This window comes from Diceros bicornis, chromosome 14, assembly GCF_020826845.1.
Source record: "Diceros bicornis minor isolate mBicDic1 chromosome 14, mDicBic1.mat.cur, whole genome shotgun sequence".
Classification (NCBI taxonomy): Eukaryota; Metazoa; Chordata; class Mammalia; order Perissodactyla; family Rhinocerotidae; genus Diceros; species Diceros bicornis.
Window position 1 is genome coordinate 49,332,077 of NC_080753.1, and position 10,525 is coordinate 49,342,601.

At 45.4% G+C, this 10,525-nt stretch overlaps 1 protein-coding gene across 1 annotated transcript; it reads left to right on the plus strand.

Annotated features, from left to right (window-relative positions):
- The first annotated feature begins 6,465 nt into the window (after positions 1-6,465).
- NHLRC1 (NHL repeat containing E3 ubiquitin protein ligase 1) lies at positions 6,466-7,791 on the plus strand. The gene has a single exon (XM_058554035.1). It carries the CDS (start codon positions 6,466-6,468, stop codon positions 7,651-7,653), a length of 1,188 nt encoding a protein of 395 aa, XP_058410018.1. The 3' UTR covers positions 7,654-7,791.
- Positions 7,792-10,525: the final 2,734 nt, after the last annotated feature.

The following is a 10,525-nucleotide window of genomic DNA, read 5'->3' on the forward strand; positions in this document are numbered from 1 at the left end:
TGCGAACCCCAGGCCACTGAAGCAGAGCGCATGAACTTAACCACTACACCACCGAGCCGCACCCCAATCTTCCTCTTTTTGTATGTGAGCTGCCACCACAGCATAGACACTGACAGACGAGTGGTATAGGTCTGCACCCAGGAACCTAACCCAGGCTGCTGAAGTGGAGTGCGCTCAACTTAACCACTAGACCACCAGGGTTGGCCCTACATATACATTATTTTAGAGCAATTGAATTATTTTCAGAATTTCCCAAAAATGCCTTTTATTTAATTTTGTAATTGAAATAAGAGATTACCTGAGCCTCTGTGCCCTGCACACAGTGATTTAGGAAATGCCTTGCCCTGCCTAAACAGCAGGCATGTCTGCACCAGCATATAGACTCTTAATGTTTTCAGTGGCAGGACGAAACGAGAAAAGTACGTCATAGTCTATTGGGGTGAATGTGGAAGGAAAAACACAAAGGAATACAACCAAAGCTTTAACGCCTACCTCTGAGGAGCTGGAGATTTGGTTCTCTAAAGGGTTAATGGTATGGGGACCACAGAAGGTGGCCTGAAAGATGTACCTTGTGAGAGATACTACCAGGTGAAAGGGGATTGAGAGATACTATCAGATGAAAGGGGATTCCTGGGCAGAAGAATGAAATGACAAATAGAATCCTCACCCACAGAAAAGTTAGTTCAAATAATTTTTCTCATTCACAACTGTAGTGCATACCTCTCATCGTTTTATTTTAATGAATGTGTGATACAGATGTGTGTATGCATATATATACACAAATATATATCACACACTCTTTAAAGATCTTTCCTTTAAAAAAAAGATTTCTACTGACCACTTTTAAAAAATCAAAATTGTCTTTAATCCTTACTGCTCTGACTTTCTGTCACTTCTTATCTGATATGCTTTATTTCTTATAAACATTACATTAGAAATTCACTGAAGAGGCTAAGTTGATGGGGCTAGGATAGAATTCCATATGAATACGTTAAGCACAGTCACTCTGCTGGTTGGTGGCAAATAATCATGGTCCAAGTTTATTTATTATGTGTAGCTTTAAGGTGTGAATATATGTCTAAAAATCTGTGATCCCTACCGGTAGGTATTAATAGAAATTTGTTTCTATATTGGTGTTAGCTCTCAATAGCAGATAGAAGGAGAATAATCAAGTGAAGTATTTAGAAATAAAATATACCATAAAATATTAACATTTATTTATATTTAAATAATAATAAAATAATACTTTATCATTGAAAATTTGGGAAGTATAGGAAATTCTAAGAAAGAAAAACAAAAGCAGCCAAATCCTATAACTAGAGATAATTACTGCTAAAAGGATGATGTGTTGTCATATCTTTTTTGTCTGTTCACACACATGTATGTTGTTGCAAAGTTGCGATCATATTATGGATAGATTATTGGATCTCTACTATCTTCTCTAGTATTTCATCAGCGCTTTCTCATGTCACTAAATATTTTTTTAAAAACAAGACTTTTTAATAGCTGCATAATGTTCTTTCATATGGCAGTACCATAATTATGTAATCTTTCCCTGTTATTAGAGTCATTCAGCAAATGTAAGTACTCTTGAATGTGCTAGGAGATGAGGACTGACTGATGATTGAAGAGAGTCCTGCTCTGAGGAATCTTAGGTTCTAAAGGCAGAGACCAAATGTTAAATATTACTATATAGTGTGGTAAGACTGCATTAGGGGTACACGAGGGTCAGCAAATAAGTGGCGACTTAAACCATGAGAAGTGAGGAGACATTGCTCAGGGAAAGCAGGTGGGAAGAGAAGAGAAAAAGACCAAAAATGGCTCCCTGAGGAACGCTCAAATTTGAGAAACATTAAAATCTCCAGATTCCCATTTCCAACCATACAGCTCCAGCTCATTTTTCTGTATGTGCTCAAAACATTCAAGGCTAAACCACTCTTCCCTTCCCCACCCAATCCCTCACCCTTGAGAAACCAAGCACATGGGGCTGAGTTACGAAATTAGATGGTAGTCAGAGGGGACGTTGGAAGACAGGATGCCCCTGGGGGAGAACAAACCTGGAGACGTCACCAGAGCCCAGTCAGAGTCTAAGGAACCACAACGGGCAATAAGGAAATTCGCCTGGTGAGGAGGTGCCCTGAGGCTGGCCTGAAACTCAAAACTGACCAACCCAGGAGGGATTCGGGTTGGAAAGGGAGCAAGTTTTTGCTCTTGTGGGCTCCTAAGCCCATACTAAAGCGCCAACTGTTTTTGATCCCTTTTAAAAGGTTGCGCCTCTCCTCCGTGATTGAGAAGACTCTATTCTATGTGGCTTGCTCCTCTGCCTTTCTCCGATGTCTTTTCAGGTATGGTCTGGGATGTAACTGTGTCGTTGGACGTGTTCTGGGATTGCACATATTGGCGTATCTCGCCACACTTGCAAAACCAGGAGCCCACCTGCCTAAGTACTACCTCCCTCCCCAGATTCCTCAGCCTGCCCCCCTGTGCTCCCTCTTCTCACTGTACCCATCCTGAGCTGGGTCTCCATTTTCCCTCCTCTGCCATGCGGTACTTTGCACATAGGTCAGGCACTGACCACAAGTTCTGTTCTGCAAGCCCTTTGCCCCCACAACCCTCAGGGCTCGTTCTAGGCGGAAGCAGGAAGACATGGGCCTGCTATTCTAGGACCCTGTAAGTGAGGAGTATTGGAGAAAGTACAGAGGAATTATAGAGACTCGGCCATGGGGGAGGAAAGATTCATCACAGAAAACTCAAAATGTTAGAGTTAGACTCAGGGCATTTCTTTTATTGATCAATGTGTGTATATAGGTAATGAAGATTATACTCTATAAGGTATTCGAGAAACCTATCAGCATTGACTCTAGAAATAAGCAAAATGCTTAGCATGATTCCTGGATAAATGCTACTTTCCTAACAATGCTTCCTATAAATACTAGAAAATCATCAAAGAAAAGGTATAACATTTAGGTTTGCTGCCTGAAAGGAGTATCCTTTTAAGCATTCATTCATTCATTCATTCATCCATTTAAGAAATATTTGTTGGGCTCCTACTGTGTATCAGGCATGTGCCAGGCCCTGGAGATATGGTATCAAACAAAACCAGACGTGGTTCCTGCTCTCCTGGAACTTAGTTTATCTCTTCAGAGACAGGAGCAAAAGAAAGAGGAATGCAGATAAAAACAATCTTATGATTGGATATTGGGGCTGGCCCAGTGGTGTAGTGGTTAAGTTCATGTGTTCCACTTCAGCGGCCCAGGAGTTCGCATGTTCAGATCCCAGGCATGGACCGCAGCACTGCTTATCAAGCCACGTTGTGGCAGGCATCCCACATAAAGTAGAGGAAGATGGGCACAGATGTTAGCCCAGGGCCAATCTTCCTTAGCAAAATAGAGGAGGATTGGCAACAGGTGTTAGCTCAGGCTAATCTTCCTCACAGACAAAAAAAGATTGGATGAAAAGGGAACTAGAACTTCGTATACTTGGTAAAGTAGAAGGACAAGAGCAAAGAAAGGGTTGGGTTGACAGGAACGCTGGAACAGAATGGAGGCAACAAACGTGAAGAAAATGACTGCTAAGGATGCGCAGCTAACATGTGGGGATCCTCACTTGTGAAAGCCTCAAACCCACATGCTTTTCGTTCTGTAGCTTTGTGTAATTGAAAAAACCACAACGCCCAATCAAATGCCACAGTTATATTTCCATACTTCACATTTACCAATTAGAGTCTTGACAGCAAATCATTTGGGTAGATTGTCTGTGTATGTGCCACAGCGCTTTCCAGAACCACTGTGCTGCCTAACTACCAAGCAGTAGAGCGAGGACTATGAAATTCTTAAATATGCCAGGTGTATTGCAGCTTTTTCTGGTTTGCCTCCCCACACACCTTCTGCCTTTTGGAGCAGTACTACTGGCTGCCCCACAGGGGCAGCAAAGGATCAAGAAGGAGAAGGGAGGATTAACGGAGCAGAGCAAGGTTGCTGAGGCCTCCAGCTCCTCTCTCCTGAGAGTCACACCCAGGCTGGCACAATGTCACTGAAGGGTCTAAGCTCCGCCACAGTCAGCAATGAGTTAGGGTCTTTGGATCTGTTTTAAAACATTGTTGGAGCAGAGAAAAGTTAGAAACAAGTCAAGGATCAATGAAATCAGTCTGGAAAGCATCTTGAGAAGGCAATATATCACAGCACAGACTTGTTCTTGATCTGTACTGTTCCATGCGGTAGCCACCAGCCCCATGTGGTTACTGAGCCCTTGAAATGGGGCTAGTATGAATTAGGATGCGCTGTGAGTGTAAAATACACACTGGCTTTTACTTAGTACTAAAAAAAAGAGTGTAAAATATCTCATTAAATAATCAAATCAAATCATTTTTATAGTGATTACATCAAAATGATAATATTTTGGGTTAAATAAAATATGCAATTAAATTAATTTCACTAGTTTCTTTTTACTTCGTAAAATGTGGCTACTAGAAAATTTAATATTATATATATAGCTTTCATTATATCCCTATTAGACAATACTAGTTCTAAAAATATTCCATTTTTGGTGTCCTGAATGTATTTCTTGATTTAAAGATTACTTCAGAAAGTAATTTCTATTTGATGTGACTTTAGTTGGCTATTGATTTGGAATGGAAATGAATTATAGTCTGGAATTATAATACTGAGTTGGTTACTGCATCCTAATACACAGATAATCTTTGAATTATGTAACACTTGATAAGAAAATGTTCTTTCTTGTATTACATTAAAGCTTCCTCGAGGGTTTTTTTTTTTCCTGTGAGGAAGATCAGCCCTGAGCTAACACCCATGCCAATCCTCCTCTTTTTGCTGAGGAAGACCAGCCCTAAGCTAACATCTATTGCCAATCCTCCTCCTTTTTTTCCCTTTTTCTCCCCAAAGCCCCAGTAGATAGTTGTATGTCATAGCTGCGTATCGTTCTAGTTGCTGTATGTGGGACGCGGCCTCAGCATGGCTGGACAAGCGGTGCGTCGGTGCGCGCCCGGGATCCCAACCCGGGCCGCCAGTAGCCGAGCACGTGCACTTAACTGCTAAGCCACGGGGCCGGCCCTTCGAGAAGTTTTAATAAGGAATAAAAATCCCCTGTTTTCTCAGAAGTCTAGCAAATAAGGGAGTGAACGATGATGATGATGATCTCTAAATGAAGAGAAGTGATCTGATATGTAGGTTTTATAAAGACAATTTTCATGTAAGACATTGGGTGGACTCCTAAAAATGAGATTGTAGTATCATCATGGATTCCTTAGAGAGATTATGTTATCTCCTGTTTGAAGATTTTCTAACATAGGGTAGATTCTCTTTGCTTTCAGTCTTAACTGAGGTGGGAAGAATTGAACCTGGCCCAATTTGAAGGGATTATCGTAGTGCAGTGGTTCTCAAACTTGGCTGCACATTGTAATCATCTGGGAAGCTTTTAAAAATTCCAGATGCCCAGACCATACCTTGGACCAATTAAACCTCGGGATGAGACCCAGGTATTTACTATGGGCCGAGTTTACCAAGTTTGAAAACCACTGGAGAGTTAAGAGTGTGGCTCTACAGTCAAACTGCCTGGCTGCAAATCCTGGCCCAGCCACTGCCTAGTCATGTGACCCCCAGCTTAACCTCTATGAACTCTATTGTGGAAAAGGGGTGATGAAAATATACCCTTATAAGATTGTCATGAGGTTTAAATAAGATAATCTATGCAAACCACTCAAAAAAGGGCAGGCATGGAGTAAGTTCTATAGCAATTATGAGTAGCTGCTTTCTTAGTTCATATTAATTCCTCTGGAAGACATTCCCAGCCATGGTTCCCGCATCTGACACTCATTCACCTGGTGGGTTTCTTGTATTGTCCTGTAACATTCCTTTGTTCATACATGAATTCATTTTACAAGTATTCGTTAAGAATCTACTAGACTACAATGTGAAAGAACATGCAAAAGAAGTACGCACACCTGCTTTACCCCCTTGACATTTAACTTCCCTCGTGTGTCTCTGTTTTCCCAGTTAGCTCATAAGCATCATGAGCTATGAGACCACGTTTTATGCCTGCCCAGCCCTAGCACCCAGCACCCAGCTCTGCGGATTGGAAACTGCAGGGCACCAGGGTTGGAAGACTAGGTTCTAGTTCTTGCTTTGCCACTTACGAGCTGGGTAATAGGGAGCAACCTCCTTGTCCTCAATAGGTGTGTTTCTTCCCGTGTAAAGTGGAGATAATCCATTCACGACTGTGGTGACGATTTCGGGTCTGACCTCGCGCTGTGGATACATCTTGCAAATGTCCACTCGCAGGCCCTCAGTGCCGCTGCGCCCACCAGGGGGCAGCAGGTCGCGGCCCAGCGGCCGGTAGAGATTGACGTCAAGCCCAGCGCCCCGCCCCGTGACCGTGACCGAGGGCAGCGCGGGGGCAGCGTCCGGCTGGGTTGGCGGGCGGCGCGAGGGCAGCGCCCGGGGCCGCGCGATGGGTGCCGAGGCCGCGGGGAGCGGGCCGGCGCTGCGGGAACTCGTGCGCGAGGCTGAGATCAGCCTGCTCGAGTGCAAGGTGTGCTTTGAGAGGTTCGGCCACCGCCAGCAGCGGCGCCCGCGCAACCTGGCCTGCGGCCACGTGGTCTGCCTGGCCTGCGTGGCCGCCTTGGCGCACCCGCGGACACTGGCCTTGGAGTGCCCCTTCTGCCGGCGAGCCTGCCGGGGCTGCGACACCAGCGACTGCCTGCCGGTGCTGCACCTCCTGGAGCTCCTGGGCTCCGCGCTTCGCACGGCCCCGGCCGCGCACTGCGCCGCCCCCTGCGGCCCCGGGACCCTCACCTGCCACCACGCCTTCGGCGGCTGGGGGACCCTAGTCAACCCCACCGGGCTGGCGCTGTGTCCCAAGACGGGGCGAGTCGTGGTGGTGCACGACGGCAGGAGGCGGGTCAAGATCTTTGACTCCGGGGGAGGATGTGCTCATCAGTTTGGAGAGAAGGGAGACGCTGCTCAGGACATTAGGTACCCACTTGATGTCACCGTCACCAACGACTGCCACGTGGTTGTCACCGATGCCGGCGACCGCTCCATCAAAGTGTTTGATTTTTTTGGCCAGATCAAGCTTGTCATTGGAGGCCAGTTCTCCTTACCTTGGGGTGTGGAGACCACCCCTCAGAATGGGATCTTGGTAACTGATGCGGAGGCAGGGTCCCTGCACCTCCTGGAAGTCGACTTTCCTGAAGGGGTCCTTCGGGGAACTGAAAGGTTGCAAGCTGATCTGTGCAGTCCCCGAGGGGTGGCTGTGTCTTGGCTCACCGGGGCCATTGCGGTCCTCGAGCGCCCCCTGGCTGTGGGGCCCGGCGCCTGCAGCACGACGGTGAAGGTGTTCAACGCGAGTGTGCAGCTCATCGGCCAGGTGGATACGTTTGGACTGAGCCTTTTTTTCCCCTCTGAAATAACTGCCTCCGCTGTGACCTTTGACCACCAGGGGAATGTGATTGTTGCGGATACTTCTAGTCAGGCTGTCCTATGCTTAGGAAAACCGGAAGAGTTTCCCATACTGAAGCCCATCATCACCCATGGTCTTTCCCATCCTGTAGCACTGACCTTCACCAAGGAGAATTCCCTTCTTGTGCTGGACAGTGCAGCCCATTCTATAAAAGTCTATAAGGTGGACTGGGGGTGACCGGGTGTGGTGGGGGTCCTGGGGCCTGCAATCAGGATCCCTGGAGCTACCACTAATGAATTGTTTAACCCCGGATAAATTACTTAATCTCATCTGTCCAGCAGGGATAATTATAACTGCCTGGCAAACTTACAAAGGTTGAGGCAATTATTAAAGAATAATAATTAAATCTACCATTTATTGAGTGTGGACTCCCTGTGCTATGCAAATCTGCATATTTGCAAATATGCAAATCTTAGCTCATTTAATCTTTACAACTATCCAACGTGGTAATTTCTATTATTAATCCCATTGTAGAGATGAGAAAACTGAGACCCAGGGAGCTTAAGTGACTTACCCAAGGTCAGATTTACTTATTCTGACAATCACAACTGGGACTTGATTCTGACTCCAAAACCCCTGGCTCTTAAATAAGATAACAGATGTGGAAAAAAATATGTGACTGTATATTGTTGCTATGTGTACTCTGTTTACAGGTAGCTATTTAGTTTAGTTGGATGCACAGAGAAAGGAGACTTTATTGAGGGTTCAAGAGAAAAAGGATTTCGTGGTGAGCATCAGTTGAGTTCAACTTACAACTCCTCTGATGGCACATTAGATGGAGTTACTGTGGATCCTGAGTTACTTGAATAAGAAAAACAATTGAACTGCTTATTCAGAAGGTCTTTTAGTACCTGTATCTCCCCCACTATAGGCACTCAGGAAATACTAGTTGGTTGGTTGAGACAGACCTCTGTCAGTGTAAATTCTAAACTACTGCAGAACACTCTGCATCCATACTAGTGTTCAAGGGCTGGATGATATTCCCATTACACATTTATATGAATTCGGAGATAAGTCACCACAACCGGTTCGTGGCAAAAATGATTTTGCCTGCCTTTTTTTTTTTTAAGATTTTATTTATTTATTTTTTCCCCAAAGCCCCACTAGACAGTTGTATGTCGTAGTTGCACATCCTTCTAGTTGCTGTATGTGGGACGCAGCCTCAGCATTGCTGGAGAATCTGTGCGTCAGTGCGCGCCCGGGATCCGAATCCGGGCCGCCAGCAGCGGAGCGCGCGCACTTAACCGCTAAGCCAGGGGGCCGGCCCATGCCTGCCTTTTTATAATCCCTGGTAACCTGAAGCACTTTTGCTATGGGGTTTTTCTCTGTGCAATTTAAGTTTGTCCCATGTGTTGCAGGCACCGTGTACTTAATGAACACTTCCCTTGATCCTAAGTCAGCATTTAGGCCACTGGCAAACACTTAGAAACTTCTTGAATTGAAGTACAGCCTTGACCAAGGTAACGTCTTCTTGATGTTGCAATTGATTTAAATGAATAGGTGGAAATTTCAGGTGAAGTGGCCGGTTCTTTATAAGTTGTGTGTGTTTTTAGCTTGTGTAAACACCTCAGAGTTTAGGGGTGTTGGAATAGTACCAAGTAACTGGCATCTGAGAAGCAGCAGCAAAAATTTTTTCTAAGGGAGAAAATATTGTCCTTGAAAGGTGAAAGTTTGCTTTAGGTCATAGCAGATGCTTTATCAACAACAGGATTCTATTATACAAAGAGTTTTAATAGATATAATGTACACACTAGAGATAGCCCCAAATTTATGAAGAAGATATGTTCCAAAAGTTTATAAGTTTGTCCTTTGGAGCTAAAAGAGAGACCTTGGCTACCATGCCAGTCCACAAAAGCCCATTTTGCATTCCATGTTCCCATCCTATGGCACTAATAGTAAGATTTCAGGCACCCTGGACTGCCATTTGTAAATACATTCCAAACAGGGATTCTGAGGGCGACCCCTTTCCCCCACACTCACCACCCCACCCCCACCTTGGAAGTCACGTTTAGGTTGGTGACTTCACAGCTATTCTGCATTGTGTAAAAGGAAAAGCTGTCTCAGGTGGAAATAGGGGTTCAGACATGGTCATTTGCAAGTAGGGCAACCGTGGGTTGGTCTTAAAAAAGCCTTCCTTAGGGATAATGACACTTGAATGGTCTCAGGTTCAGCTGAGCCAATTCAAGGGACTTTCTTCTTGGAATTATCAGCAGCAGCATCTTTGGCTGTTGAGCTGTGTGTGTGTCTGTTTCAGACAGCACTCGTAGGAAAGTTGTGGAGTATGCAGCACATGTGGAGGTATGCGACCAAGGTATTTCTTGTGACCATGTGGATTACCTAACTGGAAGAATGGGGTGTGAGTCCGTGAGATGACGTGGGAGCGAATCAGAGAGAGGATAACAAGTCATCTTGTTAGCTGCGACCTCTACTGATAGATTATGAGGCTTGGGTGTGGGTGGGGCAGGATAGTGACACAAAGAGAAAGCCGCTCTTCCCAGGAACGGCATAATATGGGGGCGGGGTCACCCTGGGGGTGGACACAAAGCTGTTCTTGATCTCCAAGCATGCGCATGCTGAGGGAACAGGTTCAGTGACCTGCAAGGCAGATGCCAAATTCGTCTTCTGGACTGTGTTGCTTAAAGCAAGCTGGTTAAGGGCTTGAGACATGTCACACTGAACTCCAGGTTGTTAAAGAGATTGAAGAGTCTGAGATAAGCAGGAGGAAATAATCACAGCAGAAAGTAAAAGGTTCCAAGGTGATGGAGGAGAGTTGGAATGACTCTCCAGAGACTGGAGACAAAAGAATGTGACCAGGAGTAAATGGAGAAGAAGAAACAGGCTCTTCCTGAACATCCCCCTCCATCACAAGCCTTCAGGGGAGCGCCGCCCACCATTCACCACCTGGTTCGTGCATGACAGCAAGCACAGGCACATGACTCCCGTCTCAGGGGTTCTCACATCACCCTCCATCTGTTCCAGCTTTGCCCAATTCATGATCCTTGGATTGTCTCCCATTTTAAACCTTGTTCTGCCCTCTGGACTTGTCACC

Excerpts from the sequence above, each read along its gene's own strand:
- NHLRC1 (XM_058554035.1), top strand. The coding sequence starts at position 6,466 with ATGGGTGCCGAGGCCGCGGGGAGCGGGCCGGCGCTGCGGGAACTCGTG.